General features: G+C 45.1%; 1 protein-coding gene across 4 annotated transcripts in view; it reads right to left on the minus strand.

The window, feature by feature from the left end:
* Positions 1 to 24,280, minus strand: part of sgcg (sarcoglycan, gamma) — an 807,130-nt gene that overhangs the window by 159,217 nt on the left and 623,633 nt on the right. For all 4 annotated transcript variants that reach the window (XM_038818379.1, XM_038818381.1, XM_038818380.1 and 1 more), the window contains one exon: positions 344 to 463. In XM_038818379.1, coding sequence (XP_038674307.1) covers positions 344 to 463 — 120 coding nt within the window. The remainder of the gene's footprint in view (positions 1 to 343; positions 464 to 24,280) is intronic.

The following is a 24,280-nucleotide window of genomic DNA, read 5'->3' on the forward strand; positions in this document are numbered from 1 at the left end:
AGGTGCCAGGTTCGATCCCAGCTCTGGGTCACTGTCCGTGTGGAGTTTGCACATTCTCCCCATGTTTGCGTGGGTTTCACCCCCACAACCCAAAGATATGCAGGCTAGGTGGATTGGCCAAGCTAAATTGCCCCTCATTTGGAAAAATGAATTGGGTACTCTAAATTTATATAAAAAAAGATTAGATTGGTCACGTGAACAATCCCAGTGGAACTTCCCAATATCCATGGCGTTTACTGTACTTACTTCACAGTTTGAGGAGTTCAGAGGTTTAATTAGCTGATTTAAGTTGCATGCCTACCACATTGCCTTCTTGACGTGAACAGTTTGTAACACTCGATACCTGTGACTCGAAGTCTATCGGCGCCAACCACCACTTCGTTCTCATCCGCAGAAAACAGCATCCTGCCTGTGTTTGAGTTGATCTCAAAGTGTTTTCCTTGAGCTTGCACTGTGCTGGGTCCTTGAGCCAAAAGATAAACAATATCAAAATAAAGGGAGGTCATGACATATGAAGCTTTCCTAAAGGGAGAAAAAGAATCAATATCAAATCACCTTGTGAGAGAGTGCTTCAAAAATGTTATTGATGTATTCAGAAACAAAGGACAAAGCTTTAACAAAAACAGCAGAGGCAGATGTGCTGAAAAGTTTCTCAGCTCTCCGTGTTTCTTGGCTGCTCCAAATAGGCGGACAGAAAGCTACAATTCTCAATGATGAACACAAAAGCATTTTGAAGAACAGAGTGGCCGTAAAATGGCAATGAAATGATCTGTAACACCATTTTACAATTGCCTTAGCAACTCCTCTTACTGCAGGATAAATCAAGAAAAGTGGGCAAATTGAACCAGGGACATTTATGGAGCAGATTGGGATGGTGGACCCATGGAGGTTTCTGCACCCAGGTGAGAAGGAGTTCCAATTTTTTTGTGGTGGGGCAATCAGTGCTTCCAAGGATAGTATAAGCTGAATACTCCCCGATCGGAATCCCCAACGTCACCGCCGGCGCATGCGCCAACCGGCGAAAGCCTTTCGGCCAGCCCCGCTGCCGGGGCGCCGTTTTTTTGCGCCAGTCTTCTGGTGCAAACCGCTCCAGCGCGAGAATTCCCCACCTTTGGGGAGGCCCGACCCCTGAGTGGTTGGCGCTACTCCCCTACGCCGGCACCCTCCGTCACGCCGGGTAGGGGAGAATCCAGCCCATGATGTGAGTTTGGAGACGGGCCATGCCCTACTCCCCACATAGAGGTTAGACATGGCCTTCTTGGCTGACCAGGTCTTCTGCCAGAAAACATCACAGGCCATATGTGAGAATATTACCAACAACCGGAACCATAGAATTTACAGTGCAGAAGGAGGCCACTCGGCCCATCGAGTCTGCACCGGCTCTTGGAAAGAGCACCCTACCCAAGGTCAACACCTTTGGGCAGCACGGTAGCATGGTGGTTAGCATAAATGCTTCACAGCTCCAGGGTCCCAGGTTCGGTTCCCAGCTGGGTCACTGTCTGTGCGGAGTCTGCACGTCCTCCCCGTGTGTGCGTGGGTTTCCTCCGGGTGCTCTGGTTTCCTCCCACAGTCCAAAGATGTGCGGGTTAGGTGGATTGGCCATGCTAAATTGCCCGTAGTATCCTAAAAAAGTAAGGTTAAGGGGGGGTTGTTGGGTTACGGGTATAGGGTGGATACGTGGGTTTGAATAGGGTGACCATTGCTCGGCACAACAACAAGGGCCGAAGGGCCTGTTCTGTGCTGTACTGTTCTATGTTCTATGTTCTACCTCCACCCTATCCTCATAACCCAGTAACCCCACCCAACACTAAGGGCAATTTTGGACACTAAGGGCAATTTAGCATGGCCACTCCACCTAACCTGCACATCTTTGGACTGTGGGAGGAAACCGGAGCACCCGGAGGAAACCCACGCACACACGGGGAGGATGTGCAGACTCCGCACAGACAGTGATCCAAGCCAGAATCGAACCTAGGACCCTGGAGCTGTGAAGCAATTGTGCTAACCACCATGCTACCGTGCTGCCCACACGGAACGGGGAGGTTTCACCCTTCACTTTCTGGGAGACGCTGAAGGCCATGATCAGAGGAGAAATTAGCGGCTACAAGGCATGCAGCGACAGGGAAGTGAAAGCGGTTAGGCAAAAACTGATCAACTCCATTCTGGAGGTAGACAGACGATACTCCGATGCTCCAACTGTGGAGCTTCTGGCGGAGAGGAAAAAGCTACAAATGGATTTTAACCTGCTATCCAGCTGGAAAACATTGTACTAACACCACCAGACGTGGGAGACTTTTTACGAACATAGAGACAAGGCCAGCCGCCTGCTAGCTCACCAGCTGAGAAAGCAGGCAGCCACGAGGGAGATAGTGCAGGCAAAGGAAAGCAAAGGCAGACTGCTGGCCAAACCAAAAAAGGTCACTGAAACATTTGAGGCCTTCTACCGAGGGCTCTACACCTCTGACTTGACATGCCAGTCATGGGGGATGATAGGAGGAAGGGGCTGGAAGTATCACTGGACCAGGAGGTGTCATGGAGAGCATCAGTTCCATGCAGGTAGGGAAGGCGCCGGGACCAGATGGGTTCCGGGCAGTCTTCTACAAAACATTTGTGGCAGCACTGGCCCCGCATTTGCGGGAGATGTTTGCAGACTCATTAGCAAGGGCACCCTGCCTCCAATGCCGGCACAAGCCACTATATCACTGATACCCAAGAAAGACAAAGACCCAACAGAATGCGGATCTGATGGACCCATTGGACAGGAGGTACAAATGTCTGAGAACATGCACCAGCAGGTTCAAAAACAACTTCTCCCCCACTGTTACCAGACTCCTGAATGACTCTCTTATGAATTGATCTGATCTCTTCACACATCTTCTCCATTGAGTAGTCCTGCACTCCGTATGCTTCACCCGATGCCTGTGTCTATGTAATTACATTGTGTATTTATGTATGTCCTATGTTTTGTTTTCATGTATGGAGTGACCTGTTTGGACTGCACGCAAAACAATACTTCTCACTGTACCTCGGGACACGTGACACTAAAACAAGACAAATCCGAATCCAATTTTGCTGCTCAATGTGGATGTGGAAATACTTGCAAAAATCCTGAGGAGGTCGCAGAAAGTCAAACTGGCTTTGATAAGGGTAGACAGTTAACAACGAACATCAGGCGACTGCTAAACTGTGATACTGACCCCATCCAGGGAGAGAACACCAGAGGTGATCATCTCCCTGGACCCGGAAAAGGCCTTTGACAGAGTCAAGTGGAAATATCTCATTGAGGTACCGGAGCGGTTTGGGCTTGGAGCAGAGTTCACCTCCTGGGTGAAACTCCTGTACAACGCCCCCAGGGTGAGCATTCAGACCAACACCACAGCCCTGAATATTTCCAGCTGCACAGAGGCACAAGGCAGGAATGCCCACTGTCTCTGCTCCTATTCGCACTGGCAATCGAGCCATTCACGATCATCCTTAGAATGCCCAAAAACTGGAAGGGAATTCGAAGAGGAGACACAGAGCATGGAGTCTCACTCTGTACGGATGCCCTGACCCTCTACATCAAACATGAGGTTGGCACCTTCTCAGGCTACAAGTTCAACCTGAGCAAGAGTGAAGTCTTCCCTGTGAACCCGACAGGGGAAGGTGCAGAGCTGGGGGATTACCTTTCAAGCAAGCTCAATGCAAATTTCGCTATCTGGGGATCCAAATTGCCCATGACTGGACACGGATTCACAAATGGAACCTGCCCAGTCTGGCGGAGGAAGTTATAAAGGACCTGTAGAGATGGGACACACTCCTGCTCTCCTTAGCGGGGAAAGTGTAGATGATCAAGATGAACATACTGCCCAGGTTACTCTTCTTGTTCAGATCTATACCAAGCTACATATCCAAGGTCTTCTTTAACTCGGTCGACAAAATGACCTGCCGTTTGAGTGGGGAGGAGGGGGAAGAACAAAAGGATCCAAAGAAGGTGCCATAAAGAAAAAGAAGCATGAGGTTGCGGGCCTTCCAGGCCCTCCCCTCCCAAACGTACAGTACTACCATTGGGCAGCCACAGCAGAAAGAGTGAGGGGATGGGTGGAAGAACCAGAAATGGAATGGGTGATGATGGAGGAGAGTTCATGTCCAGGAATGATCCTCTGAGCCCTCACCACTGCGGCACTCCCATCCCCGCAAGCAGAGCACTCAACAAGCCCAGTGGTGGTAGCCTCATTCCGACCCTGGAATCAATTGAGAAAGCACTTCAGACTATCTGAAATGTCCATTATGGCCCCCATCTGTGGCAACCACAGGTTTGTGGCAGCCATGTTGGATGCCACCTTAAAGAGGTGGAGGCAGGACAGGGGGATGCTGACTGTTAAGGACTTTTATATGGAGGACAGACTAACATCATTAGAGGAACTGACGGAAAAACTACAATACCCAAAGGGAACGAACTGCAACACCTACAGATAAAGAACCTCCTCTGCAAGGGGATGATACCATACCCACAGACCCCGAGACATTCAATGGTAGAGGAACTGCACGCAGGCAATCTGGAGGAGGGAACTGCGGGGGCCTTTATGGACGACTATTGGAAAGGGCATGCTCCCCACTGGACATGACATGCGAAAAATGGAAGGAAGAATTAGGGATTGAAGTAGAATGGGGACTCTGGAGTGAAGCATTGAACTAGGTCAATTATACCTCTACTTGCGCAAGGCTAAACCTCATGCAACTGAAAATGGTGCATAGAGCACACCTCACCAGAACCTGAATGAACAGGTTCTTCTTGGAGGTGGAGAACAAATGTGAACGGTGCCAAGGAGGCCCGGCCAACTAGACCTACATGTTCTGGGCATGCTCAGACTGCTCGGGTTCTGGACAGCCTTCTTTGAAACACTGTCCAAGGATATGCGGGCGAGGGTGGAGGCAAGTCCAAAGGTGGCAGTCTTTGGGGTATCAGACCAGTCAGAATTATCTATGGGGAGAAGGGCCGACGCCCTTGCCTTTGCCTCCCTAATTGCATGCCGAAAAATCCTGCTCGGCTGGCGATCAGCAGCTCCACTCCAAGCTGCAGACTGGCTGGCCGACCTGTCGGAATTTCTCCAAATGGAGAAAATCAAATTCATCATCCGAGCGTCGGATGAGGGCTTCCAGAAGACATGGAGGCCATTCACCAACTTGTTCCAGGACCCGTTTGAAGACAACAGCCAATAGTGCTGTTGGGGGGTTACACATGAGAGTCACTAAGACACCAAAGAACAGGAATAAGGATAAAATGAGGGAGGGGCGGAGGGGGTGATAGGAACATCTGGAAAAGACAACACAGGGCCAAGACCAAGGTCACAAAGACAGCGCCCAGCAGCAGGGACGAAGGGCCTCTGGTCAAAATGGGGGCTGGCCAAGGACGAACCGCCTGATATGGGGGAGGGATATCAACCCCCCCCCCCTCCCCCGCCCCCCCCGCAAGGGCTCACCAATGGAGTGGGGGGAGGGGAAGGGGGGAAGGAACTATACAGAGGTAAATACACGATGATCACTTTTTGTAAACTATGTATAAACTGCTAAATTCCATAAAATTATGTAAAAAAAGAAAAGTAGGCAAATTGGATGGAACTTTAAAAATGGACATCAGGTAATCTTCAGCAAATATGGACAAAATAAATATACTAAAGCTAATCAAATAGACATAGACACAGAATTTCAGTGCAGAAGGAGGCCATTTGGCTCATCGAGTCTGCACCGACTCTTGGAAAGAGCTCCCATTTAAGCCCACACCTCCTCCCCATCCCCGTAACCCAACCCAACCCCTTTGGACATTAAGCGCAATTTAGAATGGCCAATCCACTTGCCCTGCACGTCTTTGGACTGTGGGAGGAAACCGGAACACCCGGAGGAAACCAACGCAGACGCAAGAAGAATGTGCCGACTCCGCACAGACAGTGGCCCAAGCTGGAAATTGAACCTGACACCGTGGAGCTGTGAAACAACAATGCTGCCCACTGTGATCCCGTGCCACCCAAAGAAAATCTTTCTCTAAAATAGCAATTACTCTGTGCAATTGGCAATGTTTTCCGAACTCCACTTAAATGTAAACACATAACTTTATTTTTCCCTCTATTCTTTGCAAACTAATCAAGCTGTTTGTCAAAAATCACCAATGTCTGGACAGCCATATTTGCTTTAATTCTGTGGTGGTCAATAGTGCCTGTCTGCTGGTCTGAAGTGTTTGGGGTCCACATGGTACATTATGGATGAGGGGCTTTGGAATGGAGTTTCAGAATTCCCAATTGTCAGTTCATGAACTCAGTCATCCAAGAAAAAATAATGGGAGTGCCCCCAGACTGTTATGTTCACAATAGTATGAGCAGAAAGCCCCATAGTAGAGATTGCCAGTTTACAGGTTTATAGAATCATAGGATCCGTACAGATATGCACCCACCTCTGAAAGAGCACCCAACCTAGCCCTACACCACCCTATCCCCATAACCGAGTAACTCCACCTTACCTTTTTGGACACTAAGGGGCAATTTAGCATGCCCATTCCACCTAAACTGCACATTTCAGGGGCGGGATTCTCCCCTACCTGGCGGGATGGGGGGTCCCGGCATAAGGGACTGGTGCCAACCTCTCCGGGGTCGGGCCTCCACAAAGGTGCGGTATTCTCCGCACCTTTGGGGGCTAGCTGCACGCCGAAACGGTTGGCACCACACCGACTGGCGCAAAAACCGGCACCAGCGGCCTTTCAGGCCCGCCGCCCGGCGCCGGGGCTGGCCGAAAGGCTTTCGCCGGTTCGCGCATGCGCCGGCGGTGATGTCAGCGGCCAGCTGCCGCTGACGTCACCACTGGTGCATGCGCGCTGTGGGTTTCTCTTCCGCTTCCGCCATGGCGGAGGCCGTGGAGGAGGCGGAGGAGAAAGAGTGCCCCCATGGCACTGGCACGCTCACCGATCGGTGGGCCCCGATCGCAGGCCTGGCCACCTTGGGGGCACCCCCCGAGGTCCGATCGCCCCGCGCGCCCCCCAGGACCCCGGGGGCCCGGTCGCGCCACTGATCCCGCTGCCACCAGAGGTGGTTCAAACCTCGGCAGCGGGAGAGGCTTCCCAGCGGCGGGACTTCGGCCCCGCAGGGGCCTCGCCGATCGGAGTGGCGTGATTCCCGCCCCCGCCACTTCCCGGGTGGCGGAGAATCTCTGCCACGGCGGGGGCGGTATTTTCGGCGGCCCCAGGCGATTCTCCGACCCTGCTGGGGGTCGGGGAATTTCGCCCCAGGACTGTGGGAGGAAACTGGAGCACCCGGAGAAAACCCCTGCAGAGATGGGAGAATGTACAAATTCCACACACATAGTCAGGTTGGTATCGGTCCCTGGCGCTATAAGACAGTAGTCCTAACCACTGTGCCTCGTGCCGCCCCACGTTGTGCAGGAGAAATGAGAAATAAAAGGGGAGGGGAAAAAAAGCTGTGTACTTCCTTTTTCCTCCCCATTAATAATGATTTATACCTGTGACAATAGGATGCCCTGACTCAAAGCAGGATGCTGAGCTGTTCTGGACCTGGATCCCCGAGGAACAAAAAATGAAAATGGAACAAGTTAATGTTTAGCTCAGGCAGATCAGAGTGAACTGCCATATTTGGATGAAATTGATATTTAATGCACCTCAGTTATATTTCATCCAATGTTTGTTCTGCCTTCACTTCCCTTTAGAATCCCTTTATAAACGTTTTCAATTCAGAATATTTCTCAGTTGAACTCTTCTGATTGGGACAACAGTAATTGGCTTTCTCAATGCATTTCAGTACAGTTTGCTGTCTATAGAAACTCAATATTGTTTTAGATTGTTCATCCTTAATTACCATGAATAATATTCGAGGACAAGCAATGTGGTCAGATGGGTACAGGTTGTTGCTTTGTACCTGATTAAAGATATGAATCCATTAGTAGCACCTTTAAAACCCCTGGCAGTAGGTGTCCATCTGGTCTACTGGGAAAGGGGTTTTATGCCAGGAGGCTGCAGATGTCAGCCATGATCAGTCAGAAAGCCAGAGCCTCTTCAGACACTGGCGTTCCCTCATGTTGGCAGAGCAGATCGTCTGACTATGGACCCTGTGTTGGGGATCTATCCTCCTTTGAGATGGATCTCTGAGTCCCTCCCTCTGTCCGGTGGAACAATTTGTGGCTGAGGCGAAGGAAGCTAGTGCTGTTGCTGTTGGTGGTAGTAGTGCTGCTCCCTCCAGTTCCTCATCAAAGTGGTGAATGTTGACAGCAGTAGCTCAATGAAGTCCAAGACAACTGAACTGACTTCCAAGAAGTTGAAAATCAGCTGTCATTCAGTGGAAGCAGACTTTCAGAAGCAGCACAGTGAGCAGCAGCCTTTCACCTAGGCACACCTTCAGATATTCGTTTAATTGTCTGAAACCTTCCCAGCCTGCCATTATAGAAGCATTCCCCGCTGTGCTTCTTACACTCTAGCTGACCCTGGCAAATTCCACACAGCTTGGGAAACCCATGCGATGGCTAGTAAAGCCAAAATGTCAGGTTAAGTCCTCAGTTAACTGCCGCTTTGAATAGTTTAATTCATTAACTGAGAGCTTCATGAGGGTCGCCCATTTGCCTAAAAGTTTATCTCGGTTAAATGTGGAAGTCGATGGGATGATGTTGGACTCCTGACACAGGCTACAGGCTCCTTTTCTGGACTGTAATAGAACATAGAACAGTACAGCATAGAACAGGCCCTTCGGCCCTCAATGTTGTGCCGAGCCATGATCACCCTACTCAAACCCACGTATCCACCCTATACCCGTAACCCAACAACCCCCCCTTAACCTTATTTTTTTATTAGGACACTACAGGCAATTTAGCATGGCCAATCCACCTAACCCGCACATCTTTGGACTGTGGGAGGAAACCGGAGCACCCGGAGGAAACCCACGCACACAGTGGGAGGACGTGCAGACTCCACACAGACAGTGACCCAGCCGGGAATCGAATCGTAATGATTTCCCCAATTCACACTTTGAACATGAAAAATTTTACCTGTTTGAACTGTATGGCCCACAATCCCACTCCTGAGAGGTTTGGCCTGATGTGGTGTTGCATGTGCCTTTAAGGGATAGCTGCATGCCATTGTATTATTAGGTGGTTCGGCAGATCAATTGTGGGACTGAAGAACAGTACTGCCCATGGTTTGATGTAGAGTGATTTGATAATAGACTGTGTGATAGAATCTGGAAGGAGCCAGCATGGAAACAGCAGCCATGCATGGCAGTCCTTGGATATGTACATAGTAATGGATTAACAATAAGCAGTTTACGTTCAACCATACAAACCTGCAAGCCACTTAGTGAGACACTGTCATTATCCCCCTACTCAAACCTCTAACTCAAATAAGATCTCGATGACCTTCTGACCTAATATCCATGTGTATAGGAGACCACTGCCTTCCTGCAGGTGCCCTGCTCACCTGCTCAAAAGATCTGGTGGGATTACAATGGCTAGGTCCCCACCTTTATTTTAATAATTTCTATCAAAGAGGGTTAACTTCAAGGATAGTGTGGTAGAGTGCAAATGTTCAATCTATAACACAGATACATGTGGAAATGGTGGAAGCAAGGTTGATGCATTTAAATGAAACGAAGATATATTTCTGTCAGAAAATAATATTTGGGGACACAATATATGAACAATTTTGGGACACTTTGAGTAATTTGAGACATGACTTGTGGCAGGTTTATATGCTTGAGGGAGACAGTGACGTTGTGTCCAAAGTGGCATTTCTGGGTCTGTTGTAGGCTTGATTAACCAACAACTTCAATGTTGTTCTATCATGCGACTTCCAGAATGGCAGAAGGTAAACTAGATATACTTTGGTTTTTTTTGCCTATGTCTTGCCGATTGTACTGTTTGAAGCCTACTGACAGCATTATCTCCAATCTACCAGCTCTTCTCTTAAACTTGACAATGTTGATTGCCTGTAACCAGTACACTTGATTTGTCCATCCTGTCAAGCCATAGATTTACAAACTGGAATCCACAAGGAGTAATTAGTGATCATTCACTGAAAGATTATAATGATAACACTGTGAAAGTACAGTGTGGATGAGGAGAATTCTCATGATAGCAGCAGAAGGATTGACCTGAGAAGTGGCCTGAACTGAAATCGAGACAGACAAATCGTCTGAGCACGACTATCAAGTAAACTCTTTCCCGACCAATGAGGCATCCAGTGGGGATCCAGAGGAGATAAATCGGTCTCTATTTCTCAGCTTGCAAGACAAAATGGTTCATAATAGTAGAGAGAGGTTAGAAGCACAAAGGAGGCAACCCCAGAAATGTCAACCACAGACATCATCCAAGAAAGTCACATCCAAAACTATGAGAATGGAGAACATTGAAGAGGTGAGGAGTGAAATTGGAGCATTTCCTCTGGCTGAGAGCCAGTGTTATTCCATCTATTCACTGTGCATTTACTCATTCTGACACAGGCATACACTCAAGCACATCAACATGGCAGCATAATGTAATGTAATCAGGAGCTGGAAGGGAATCCTGCAGCTAGCAGTCTAACATATGTTAAGAAAGCATGTGTATCGGTGAGAAAGAACATGAACGTCAGCAGTGGAGGAGCAGGAACTGTTGCGTGAAAAGTCAATTTGTATTAGCTTAATCTGCATTAATGTCACAAATTCTGCAAGCAACAAATAAATTAAACATTTGTGATTTTAGTGGCAAAGAAAACTAATTTGACACAATGTGCCAAATCTTGTTTATTATCATTCCTGTGAAGAACCACCAAAGCAGTACATGTTGTTTGTTTACAAAATGTCATTTTATTTTTCTGTGTTTCGGTCATTGCGCACACTGAATCACTAACAGTATTTTCTGGGTCATGGACTAATTTTTTTTTCCTCTTTGCAATTTGTCCTCTCACTAATTGTTATGATTAGTTTTACAACCTAGCTGGACATTGATTAAAGCTGTGCAAATAATTATCTCCCTCAGCATTACATACAACCAGGATGCACACTTTCACATTATGGATGTGTTCTCAGACAACTGAAAAGAAGATACTAATGATTTTTGTGACGTTATTAATTAACTCAACCTCATGAAATTTGCTTCAGGGCTTCCCTGCATCGATGTTGTTAAATCCTTGCACACTTTTGCAGCATGCTTCATTAGCATTACATTCTGCCTATTACATTGTTAATGAAATGGCCCTCCTTCAGAAGTGAATACCAGCATGATAATGACATGAGCTTTTCAAAATACATCTTCAATAAAACAGTGGTAGAATTGAGCAGAAATGTATTATTTTTGACAGAAAGAAAAGATCTCTTGTTATGAGCTGTCTTGTCTCTGAAGCTGAGTAATAGGGACAAATTTCTATCCTCTGCAATGGATGCCTCACTGGAATTTCACTGCTTGCGAAGTGTGGACCTAGGCATTTTTTCTGACTCACGCAGTCTTGTCTCCGGCCTGTCCTCTAGCCAACCCTTCTGCTGCCATCATGAGGTTCTCCTCATCCATACTGCAGTTTCACAGTTTTATCATTGTGACCATGCAATGAATGCTCAATACTCACTCTCTGTGGGTTCCAGTATGCAGTTCCCTATGGCTTGGTTGGATTTGGTTTTGTGACATATTTTTAAATAGCCTAGACAAGTCAGCAGAAAGCAGCTTCTAAAATTAGAGGTTTAGACCAATGACACTGGTTAATATTGCTGCATCCTTTTAATCAAATTCTGATGGCTTTGCGGCAATATTCCCTATAAGCCAAGTGGCTGTGCAGCAACCCAAAGATTCCCATGCAGATAATGCACAAGTCAGTCTCTTGAACTTACCGCAGCATTTAAAAGCATCTAAAGAGCCCATGCACTTAAATGAATTGGACGTGCATCCCAAAGGAAAATTAAGGAATATGTTGCTGTGAAAGTGCACCACTTTTCAATGGCAATGTGGTTGATTTTAATTAGCTAGATTGTATAACATACATAGAAACATATATAGAAAATAGAAGCAGGAGGAGGCCATTTGGTCCTTTGAGCCTGCTCTGCCATTCATTATGATCATGGCTGATCATCAAATTCAATACACTGATTCCACCTTCTCCCATATCCCTTGATTCCTTTAGTCCCATTAGCTATATCTAATTCCAAATTGAAATTACACAAAGATTTGGCCTTAACTACTTTCAGTGATAATGAATAACGAGTGGTAACTATCTCAAAATTGGATTGTTATTCTGCAAATGCTGTATTGTGCAAATGCTGTACAGCTCACGGTATTCTTCTGAGAGCTGACTTTGTACAATTTACAGATTACTTTTCACACTTTGGGCATTTGCTTTAGCAGATTAGTTTGGATGCCACTTGCACTGACTCTGATTGGGTATCAGAGAAGGTCCAAGATGAACATCAGCAGACGTCACAGCAGCCTCCAGTTCACATGTCTGTCGCTTCACTGCAGAGAGGAAATCAGCTGTGTGGCAACAAGCAGAAGGCAGCAGTTCATTGGAGACACTATCCACCAAGCAAGGTCCATGGGCAGACAATCAGTTTTCTTGCCGAAGCTAAACGCCCATGACTCCGGATATCACATGATGTGGTATCAGACATTTGCAGCCCCCTAGAAGGGAGGTAATGGTCTAGTGGTATTGACATTGGACTAGAAAGCCAGAAACAAGGGTAATGTTCTGGGAACCCAGATGTGAATCCTACCACGGCAAATGCTGAAATTTGAATTTAATAAAAATCTGGAATTAAATGTCTAATGATGACGATGACAGAATTTGTCACCTTTAAAGAAGGAAATCTGTAGACCTTGTCTGGCCGACACATAACTCTAGATCCAGACTCTTAAATGTCCAAGGGCAATCAGGGATGGGCAGTAAATGCATAAGATGTAGGAGCAGAAGAGGCATTTAGCCCATTGAGGCTGCTCCGCTATTCAATGAGATTGTGACTGACCTGATATGATAATCCTCAACTCTACTTTCCTGCCTTATCCCCATTGTCCTTGATTCCCTTATGGTTTAAGTATCTGTCCATCTCACCCTTACGTATACTTAAGACCATGGAGGGGATTCTCTGGTCTGCCAGCCACATTTTCCAGCTTGGCGTAGCGCTGCCGGCAGTGGGATTCTCCGTTCCCACAGCCAAACAATGAGATTCCCCATTGTGGCCACCTCATGCCTTCGGGAAACCCCTGCTGGCCGACCAGAGGATCTCGTCGATGGAGAATTCTACTGCCAGACTGTACAGTCCACTGCGGTAATGAATTCACTACCCTCTGAGTGAAGAAATTCCTCCTCATCTCTGTGGCCCACTACCTAATTACTTTACCAGTTATAATGAGCAGTATTTGGTCTTACAGCTCTGGCTCCATGGTTTCCCAGAGGGGCAGGGCCCCATCTACAGTAAATGTGTGGCAGCTGCAGACCAAACAGGTGTATTCTCCATTTGTGTGCTGTTGTCAAGCAACCTTTGAAGGTGAGCACAGGATTCCTGATCTCTGATCTCTTCAGAACTGGAAGCAAGCTTAAGGGGTAGTTGCTAGTCGACCATGGTTACCTGCTCAAACTTAACTAATGTTAATCCTCTGTCAGAAACCTGATCACTGAAGTCCGACAATAGCAAAAGCAAAATGCTGCAGGTGGTGCCGATCTGAAATAAAACATGAAAATGCTGGATATATTCAGTCGATCAGGCAAGAACTATAGAACTATAGAGCCCTTATAGTGCAGATGGGAGGGAGGCAGAAGGCAGAAATTATAGGCTGGTTAGCCTGTCTTTGGTTGTTGGTATGATTTTAGAGTCTATTATTAAGGATGAGATTGTGAGTAATTGGAGTGCATGGTAAAATAGGACTGAGTCAGCAAGGATTCGTCAAGGGGAGGTCATGTCTGACAAATCTGTCAGAATTCTTTGAGGCGGTGACGAGGATGTTAGATGATGGGGAACCAGTGGACGTGATCTATTTGGATTGCCAGAAGACCTTTGACAAGATACCGTACAGGAGTTTGCTAAATAACATAAGAGCCCATGGTGCTCGGGACAAGGCAGTGACATGGATAGAGGATTGGTGACTGGCAGAAGGCAGAAAGTGGGGATAAAGGGTTTTTTTTCATGATAAGATGTCTTACAACACCAGGTTAAAGTTCAACAGGTTTGTTTCAAATCACTAGCTTACGGAGCACTGCTCCTTCCTCAGGTGAAGTGAGGAAGGAGCAGTTCACCTGAGGAAGGAGCTGCGCTCTGAAAGCTAGTGATTTGAAACAAACCTGTTGGACTTTAACCTGGTGTTGTAAGACTTATTCTGTGCTCACCCCAGTCCAACGCTGGCACCTCCACATCATGGCTTTTTCATGATGGCAGCCGGTGACTAGTGGTGTTGCTCAGGGGGTCAGTGCTTGGACCACAGCTATTCACGATATGCATTAATGATCTGGAAGAAAGAACTGAGGGCATTGTTGCTAAGTTTTCATTTAATATGTAGAGGGGCAAATGTTGAGGAAGCAGGGGAGGCTGCCGAAGGACCTGGACAGGCTAGGAGAATGTGCAAAGAAGTGGCAGATGGAATACAATGTGGAAAAGTGTGAAGTTATGCACTTTGGTACGAAAAATAGAGGCATAGACTATTTTCTAAATGGGAAAAGGTTTTGGAAATGAGAGGCACTAAGGTACTTAGAAGTCCTAGTTCAGGATTCTCTTCAGGTTAATATGCAGGTGCAGTCAGCAGTTAGAAAGGCAATTGCAATGTTAGCATTCATGTTGAAAGGGCTAGAATACAAGAGCAGGAATGTACTAGCGAGGCTGTATAAGGCTCTATTCAGACCCATTTGGAATATTGTGAGCAGTTCTGGGCCTCGTATCTTAGGAATGATGTGCTGGCCTTGGAGAGGGTCCAGAGGAGGTTCCCAATAATGAACACTGGATTGAAGAGCTTGTCATATGAGGAGTGGTTGAAGACTCTGGGTTTGTACTCAATGAAGTTTGGAAGGATGCCTGCAGGCGGTGGAGGACAAATTTAATTTGCCGCCGTGGAACGGCTTTAGGTATCCACAAGTATGGACCTTCCTGAGGAAGCAGGTGGCGGCCTTCACGTTCCTGCCGCTAGATACAAGATAGAGTAGTGTCCGGTACCTGGGTGGGGGAGGGGAAGGTGGCGGATATCTACCAGGAGCTGTTGGAGGCGGAGGAAACTCCGGTGGAGGAGCTTAAAGTCAAGTGGGAGGAGGAGTTAGGAGGGGAGTTAGAGCCGGGACTGTGGGCGGAAGCCCTAAGTAGGGTCAATTCCTCCTCGGTTATGTGCCAGGCTCAGTCTAATACAGTTTAAGGTGGTGCACTAGGCAGACATGACAGCGGCGAGGATGAGCAAGGTTTTTGGGATGGAAGACAGATGTGCGAGGTGTGCGGGGAGCCCAGCAAACCATGCCCATATGTTTTGGGCATGCTCAAAGATTGAAGGCTTCTGGCAGGGGTTTGCCAGGGCAATGTCCAAGGTGCTAGGAACACGGGTGGTGCCAAGTCCAGAGGTGGCGATCTTTGGGGTGTCAGAAGACCCAGGAGTTCAGGGAGTGAAAGAGGCTGACGCCTTGGCCTTTGCCTCCCTGGTAGCCAGGAGACGGATCTTGTTAGTGTTGTGTTTGTTTTTTTTTGTTATTCTCGATGGTCTGCGGAGACAGAGCTGTTCGGGGAATTATCTATTTTTGCACTATTTATGTTTAACGCTGATTGTTCTTTTTCTGTTTTTGTTATAAAATTTTACAAATACTCCAATAAAAATATATTTTTTTAAAAGTTTAGATAGATGAGGGGGGATCTACATGAAACTTACAGAATACTGAGAGGCCTAGATAGAGTGTATGTGGAGAGCATGTTTCCACTAGTAGTAGAAACTTGAACCCGAGTGCACAGCTTCAGACTGAAGGGATGAACCTTTGCAACAGAGATGAGGAGGAATTTTTCTGCCAGAGGGTGGTGAATCTGTGGAACTCATTGCCGCAGAAGGCTGTGGAGTCAAAGTCATTGAGGGTCTTTAAGACAGAGAAAGATAGGTTCTTGATCAATAAAGGGATCAGGGGTTATGGGGAGAAGGCACAAGATTGGGGATGAGAAACATATCAGCTGTGACTGATTGGCAGGGCAGACTTGATGTGTCGAATGGCCTAATTCTGCTCCTATGCCTTATGCTCTAATGGAGATCATTCGGACCATCAAATCTGAACTGACCATCTGAAAGAGCACCCTACCTAACCCACTTCCCCATCCTATCCCCATAACCCTGTAACTCCACCTAACCTGCACATCTTTCGACACTAAGGGGCAATTTAATATGGCCAATCTATCTAACCTACACATCTTTAGACTTTGGGAAGAAACTGGAACACCTGGAGGAAACCCACACAGACATGGAGAGAACGTATACAAACTCCACACAGTCACCCAATTCTGGTATTGAACCTGATATCTGGCACTGTGAGGCAGCAGTGCTAACCACTGTGCCACCGTGACGCCCATGTCTATGGAGAGAAAGTTATTTCCAGGATTTTCTATTTTATAACACGAATGTTGGACCAGAAATCAATAACCAAAGTAATAGCAGTTTTATCCCTGAAGGTGGCAGCATTCTTGCCTGTATTTTAAGCTCAGCATCAAAGACTGAACAACACAAGAAAGTGATAAACCCTTATGTGTACTAGATATTGAAAGATTAATCAAAAGCGTATTTTCTTGACACCCATGCATATTCAGATATGGACAGGAATGAGAGAGAACTAAAATAAGAAATAACTCAATTCCCCTTCCCATGCTGTCCACAATCAGTGTGTTTTTGAAAAGAAAGGTGTGTGCGTTACTATACCCTTGAGTGTGTGATTAATTTGAATATCCAGCAGCAAGCTTTCATGGGTTTAAATAAAGAGGACTGTTTATTCAGGCATTCACCCTGAATGTCCAGTGGAAGTCTCTCATTCAACACTCACACACATGAGAAAAAACAAAGAAAATAGTTATAACCAAAAGAATTGTTCATAATTTACGTGTTTCACTTGTCTCAGGAAAAAGCATGAAGTGCATTTTACTTCCTAAAGGGAATTCTAGGTGGATTCAATAGCCAGGGTTGTACACCAGGATTATCACTGGATTCCATTGCAGAGACAGATTTTCAACAGATCACAAATGTTAGTTAGTGTGGTCTTCTTACCTAAAGGCCAAGTTTCTATATTGGTGGATTTAAAAAGGAACAAGCTGGGAGACCTGATGATCTTGAACTCTCCGTAAAGCTGTTTTAAAGCTGTTGCTGCTTTTGCTGCTGCTTTCGTTTGTATATTTTACAGACTAGTTTTGCCCTGGTTCTTTGGGGCAATGGGGATCATTTGCTGAGGAGAGTTTTGATCAGATGACCACATTATCAATACTTCTATTGACCTTCTTTGAAGTACAAAGTCATTGCCACACAATGGGAGATGGATGATGGCTATTCACTTACCATTAACTGGTTTCTATAATTCTCTTCTATTAAGTATCATATTCGGAGACAGTGGATGTGGAAACCATAGATTTTGAGTTTTGGCTAAGTCCACGAATGATAGGAGATGTGAATTCCACAAATTATTTAGTATTGGCTTGTCAATTGAAGGGAGGCACTCCATCCATGGTCATTCAATTAGGACATTTCCAGAGATTTGATATGTTCCTGAGTCTATGCAGAAATTGCAAAAGTCACCTGACCCCAAGTAACCATCTAAGCAGCTTTTCAAAATCCATTTCTTTAAATACTTGGCAGTTCCAAAAAGTTCTATGCTGAATAGAGGCAAAGTTAAAAGTTATGAACATCACATGTCTTTCCTGGGTACAACAATACTCCTGAGCACCTACAAAACCTTACTTTTCATTTTATTGTTGTTCTTCATAGTGCAACCGTGTGGCTTCAGAAGAGGTAGAGTGAGGCTGCTCAGATCTCTGCTTTGACTTCTCCAATGCTCTTTGCTAATATCCGACTGCTAATATTATGGTGAAAATAGTATATTGTATAGTGTAATGACTACCATTAAAATATAATTAATTGATACCTCTCCACATTCTTAAAAGAAAAAATCCTTTTGATACAACCTAATTAAAATGTCAAACATTCAGACCTGTTAAAATATCAATAGCTGAAACTGCAAACATTTGACACTTCTTTATCTTGTGTAAAAATACACTGTGCAATTGACAGCATAGATCAGTTAACCAGGACTATCAATCAAATAATGTCTGAGTTCTCAGTCAAGAATGCTTAAATACTATTTGTTCGGATATGCATTTTCATTTTCTTCCACCTTTGAACCAGATGTTAGGAACCTCAAGCCTAGGATCACAGAAAGCAGAAGGATTGCAAACAAATGGCATCATAAGAGGCTGTAACCATTTAATAGAATAATTTTCTTCTACCCAGAGGAACCTGATTCCCTTACATATTACATTGGGCAGTATTTTCCACTTGGGAGACTAAGAAAAGGTGACTAAGGAACGGCGCCCAGGAGCGATTCCCGCTCCCTTGCCATGCAAATTTATGCATGGAGGGGAGCTCACCATTTTCAGCAGGCAGCCCAATACCGAGGTCCAGCAGCTGGCCCTACCTCACCCCACAGTGCCTAGAATGGGAAATCTTGTCGAGAGCGGCGGGATGAGAGGGTGCCGCTGCTGGCTAATGGAGGACTGCCTCTGCCACCGTGGAATATACCACAGAGGCACACGGAAAATCCGACGCACAGGATCCATTATTAAGGTGGATACAGCAGAACATTTAGAAAATCAGAATGCGATCAGGCAGAGTCAACATAGTTTTGTGTCAGGGAAATCATGTGTGACTAATTTATTAGAGATTTTTGAGAAGTGACAAGCAATGTGGATAAAGGAAACCTGTAGTTGTGGTGTCCCTGATCTTCCAAAAGTCATTCAATAAGGTGTCATATCAAAGGTTACTACATAAAACAAAAGTTCATGGCTTAGGATGTGTAATATTAGATTGGACAGACCATTGGCTCAGTTAACAGGAAGCAGAGAATAATAATAAATGGCGGGATATGGCTAGTAGAAAGTGCCAGGGGATCAGTGCTGGGGCCTCAACTTTATACAATCACCATCAATAACATAGATGATAGGGGCAGCACAGTGGTGCAGTGCTTTGCACTGCTGCCTCACAGCGGTGAGGACCTGGGTTCGATCCTGGCCCCAGGTCACATTCTCCCCATGTCTACAAGGTTCTCACCCCCACAATCCAAAAAGATGTGCAGGGTAGGTGAATTGGCGACACTAAATTCCCCCTTAATTGGAACAAAAAATTGGGTACTCCAAAGTTAAAAAAAAAATCAATAACTTGGATGAGGGCCTAATGTATGGTAGGCAAATTTGCAGATGGTACAAAGATATGTAGGAAAGTAGGTTGTCAAGAGGACATGAAGAGTGTAAAGAGTGATATAAATAGATTAACTGAGTGGATAAAAATTTGGCAGTTGTTCAATTCCGTCCTTGGATGACAGTATGAAGTTTGCACGTTCTCACCATATTGGTGTGTTTCCTCCAGGTGCTTTGGTTTCCTCCCACAGTCTAAAGATGCGCAGGTTAGGTGAATTGGCCATGCTGAATTGTTTGTGAATGTCCAAGAGGTTTGATGGAGTTATGGGGATAGGGCCTAGATAGGGTGCTGTTTTGGGGGATTGGTGTAGACTCAATGGGCCAAATGGCCTCCCTATGCACTATAGGGATTCTATGTAGCACAATTTTGGAAAGCATGAGCTTGTCCACTTTTGCAGGAAGAATAGAAAAGTAAAATATAATTTGATTAATAAAGGGATCATGGGTTATGGGGAGAAGGCATAGAATGGGGATGAGAAACATATCAGCCATGATAGAATGGTGGAACAGATGTGATGGGCCGAATGGCCTAATTCTGCTCCTATGTCTTATGGTCTTACTTAAATGGAGAGAAACTCCAGAAAGCTGAGGTACAGAGGGATCTGGATATCCTCGTATGTCAATCACAAAACGTTAGCATGCCATTTATTGCAAGGACAATGAAATCCAAGAGGGAGGTTTTGCCACAGTGAGAGTACTGTTTATCGTTTTTCACTCCTTATTTAAGAAAGGATAACATTGCATTAAAAGCAGTTCAGAGAAGGTTCACTTGACTGATTTCTAGGATGAAGGGTTTAACTTACAAGATGTGGAGATGCCAGCATTGGACTGGGGTAAGCGCATTAAGAACTCTTACAACATCAGGTTAAAGTCCAACAAGTTTGTATGGATTCACTAGCTGCGCTCCGAAAGCTAGTGATTCCAAATAAATCTGTTGGACTTTAACTTACAAGGGAAGGTGGATTTAGGTGGATTGGCCATGCTACATTGTCACGTGGTATCAAATGATGTGCAGGTTAGGTGGGGTCAGTGCAGACTTGATAGGCTGACTGGCCTCCTTATGCACTGTAAGAATTCTATGGTTCTATGGAAGGTTGAATAGGCTGGTCTGTATTCACTGGAGCAGAGAACAACAGGTGATCTTAATGAAACATATAAGATCCTGAGGGGACCTGACAGGGTAGATGATGGGAGGATGCTTCTTGTCGGTAAGACTAGGACTAAGGAACACACTTTAAAAATAAGAGGTTGTCCTATTAAGACAGAGATGAGGAGAAATTCATTATCCCAGCACATCGTTGGTCTATGGAATATACTTCCTCAAAGAGCAGTGGTGGCTAAATTATTGATTATGTTTCAGGCTGAGTGGGATAGATTCTTGATTGACAAGGGAGTAAAAGGTTATGGGGGCAAGGATGTGAACAGGAAAGTGTGATTGAGGCTACAATTAGATCAGCCATGATCTTATCAAATGGAAAAGCAAGTCCAAGGGGCCAAGTGGCCTATTCCATAGAATCCATAGAATCCTTATAATGCAGAATAAAGCTATTGGGCCCATCGGGTCTGCACCGACCTTACCAAGAGCACCCACTTAGGTCCATGTAACTCCACCTAACTTGCACGTCTTTGGACTGCGGGGGAAGCAATTTGACCACCCGGAGGAAACCCATGCAGACACAGGGAGAATGTGCAAAATCCACACAGTCACTCAAGGCCACAATCAAACTCATGTCCCTAGCACTGTGAGGCAACAGTGCTAACCACTGTGCCATGCCGCCCCTCCTGCTACTAATTTGTATGTTTGTAATTTTGAAACGCTGAAATTCTTTCTCTGAATGGTGCTTAAATCAACGTTAAGCACCATTCACCTGAAGAAGGAGCCGTGCTCCGTAAGCTCGTGTTTGAAACAAACCTGTTGGACTTTAACCTGGTGTTGTAAGACTTCTTACTGTAAATCAACGTTGTGTATGATTATTTTTTCCCTGTGTTCCATGCCTGAAAGCGTGTCTGATTGATAGATTTTGCTGCACAACAGGCAAGGAAAGCTCCAGGAAAGGCAATAGTCAAGAAACAGTTAGGTTTGGTAGTGGTGTGCAGAGAGAAAGTGGAGGTCGGGAGTGGGGATTGAACAGAACATGACTGTGGGTCGAGCATTACTGGGTGGGTGCAGAGATATCATGGAGGTATGGAAGAGATCAATGGGATTGGTTATCACTGGGTGTGGGGGGTTGGGTGTTAGAAGGATATCGAGGTCTGTTAATGATCATGAAAGGAATTCAGTAATCAGGACAGTTCTAGCGGAGCTGAGAGGAAGCTTTGCAGGGAGAGCTTACCATCGCCCATAAGAAGTGCCTTGATGGTATTTACCTTATGGATCCACCCTCACAAATCCTTCTGTCTGTTGGGTTTCCCCAGACCAGGGAAATCTAGGTGAGAGGCCAGGGGAGGCACATAGCCTCCTTCAAGTTTTCACTATCTCACCACCTGAGAATAGATTGATCGCACATCTGGTGTCCTGTTTCTGTTAAAACCAACAGTAGGCAATTTCGAGTGGGTTGGGTTCCCATTTGAAATTTTTTTACATTCTACTTCCTGCCTGATTGAAACCCACTTGTTTTGATAGATTATCCTGGTTTCTATAGAGTCAGACAGGAGTACTGGAATAGTTAATCCTTTTGACCTCATAAAGTGCTGACAATAACCTACTTCTCAACCCAGCTAAGTGCGTGGAAACATGAAAGGACCACCGGGAATCAAGCGGCAAATAATCAGGCAACACTCGTTTACTTTCAGAGGGATAAAAGAACATGGTTACGTTGAGTGAAAAAGTAAGTGCACTTAACTCGAAGCAAAATGTTGGGCATTTTATTATTATAATAGCCCACTTATTGCTGTCTATTTATTGTCATTAATTCTAGTCACAGCTCATTTCAACGAAGCATACATATCTGATGTAATAATTTCATTTTTTCATTCTTTCTTCCTACCTATTGCCACGTTTGCACAAATATTTCATGAACGTCGACACTTTAGTGTCATTTCCTATCCCTCAGCATGCAGTTAACGTAAAGCGATATGAATTGACACTTGAAAAGGAGTTTATTTTTCCAACCCATTAATTTTGAGTATTACTTAAAAATTACGGCAGTTTGTTGACCTGCAAGTCCTGTGAGAAAACCCGATTTGCAAAGGGAAGCAACACACAAGCTACAAAAGTGAAAGAGCAAGCAATTTTGTCATATTCCATAATGTTAATGCCACTGTGTCAAGAATTCCTCCCCAATTCTGCACGCGTTGTGTTGCTTAGCTCTCCTACACCGGGAGTCAGAACTATATATTGGTAGTTTTCTGCATATAATCAGATGTCCATGAAGTTGCAGCAACAGTCACTAGAAAAGGGATTTCCAGTGACTTTCCAGCAAAGTGTTTCACTGTCTTTACATTGTGGTTGGGCTATACTATAAACAGGGTAATAACATCTGTTCCTATTTATGAGATACAATTGAATAGCGATGGGAAAAATGAATGCTTTTATCTATGGGAAGATGCCAGAGATTGAGCACCCTATTATACATCTATTATCACATTGGCAGCTAAACAAACTCAATTGTTTTCAATAGTATAACATGGTAATTTGAAGCAAGTAGGCTCTGAAATTAATGCAACACTAAAACTAGGCCCTTCTGTTGGATACATATTGGACTACAAATGAGATTGCCTGGAATGAAACAATTTTTTAAGTTGGGTATTTCAAGCAGTAGCTGTGTAGTTGGTTTCAAGTAATGGTCCTGGAAACTCTCCAAGTTAATGAAGTCACACCCTTGAGTAACTGAACAGGAAAATGTTGAAAACACTTGGTGTGTTCGGCAGCATCTTCTGAGAGAGCAGGCACAAATGCTATATGATTAGAACTTCCTTCTGCTTCTCACAGGTACTACAGCATTTGGGGTACACCAAAATAAAACGCTGGAAAAGCAGTGGAATCTCTTATACATTAAATCATTTCATTATAATATTCTGATTTGATTTTGGATCCTTGTCACTTGAGGTTTCTGGACTTAGGCGAATGATGTAACCTTCCAACATTCATTAATTCATTGTAATAAAAACAAAAATAACTTGAGCCTAAAAATTACTGTTTGCAGTATTAGCACATGAGCAATTATAATATTTCTATGACACTGCCCTGTCCCCTATTTTAGTAATGCTGTTAAAATACCAGAGAAGAACTTAGAGTGGGAGAGAGGATCCAGTTGTGGTCCACATAGGAACTAACAACAGAGGTAGGACCAAGAACCAGGATCTATAGAGGAAGTTTGAGGAAATAGGTCTGAAACTAATAAGGACAACACCTCCGATAATAATCTCTGGACTGCTCCCTGAGCCACACACAAATTGGAACAGGGTCAAGCAGATCAGAAAATTAACGTGTGATTCAAAGATTGACGTGGGAAGAAGGGATTTGGTTCATTGGCACTGGCACCAGTGATGGAGAAAGAGGGAGCTGTTCCATTGGGATCGGCTCCACTTAAACTGGACTGGGATCAGCATCCTGTTTAATCATTCAGACAAGGCTGTGGATGGAACAGTAAATGATAAGATGAGCTGGAGGGGTCTGTCGAAGGTAAATCTAGAAATCTGATGAGAAAAGTCAAGGCAACAGAACAATGTAGCAATTTGGGTAAACGCAAACAGAGTAAGACAGGAAGGGACAAAGAGTTAATGAGAATAGTGTTTCAGTGAATAATATTGATGTAAAACACAGTGGTAACAAAATAAAGGCATAATCGATAATAAATATCATGATCGACAAACTAGTGGCAGAAATAGAGATAGGTAGGCTTGATCCAATCACTGTGCTATATGCATCACTGTAAATACACAAGGGGTTAATGTAA

The sequence above is a fragment of the Scyliorhinus canicula genome, chromosome 14 (genome assembly GCF_902713615.1).
Source record: "Scyliorhinus canicula chromosome 14, sScyCan1.1, whole genome shotgun sequence".
NCBI classification, from domain to species: Eukaryota; Metazoa; Chordata; class Chondrichthyes; order Carcharhiniformes; family Scyliorhinidae; genus Scyliorhinus; species Scyliorhinus canicula.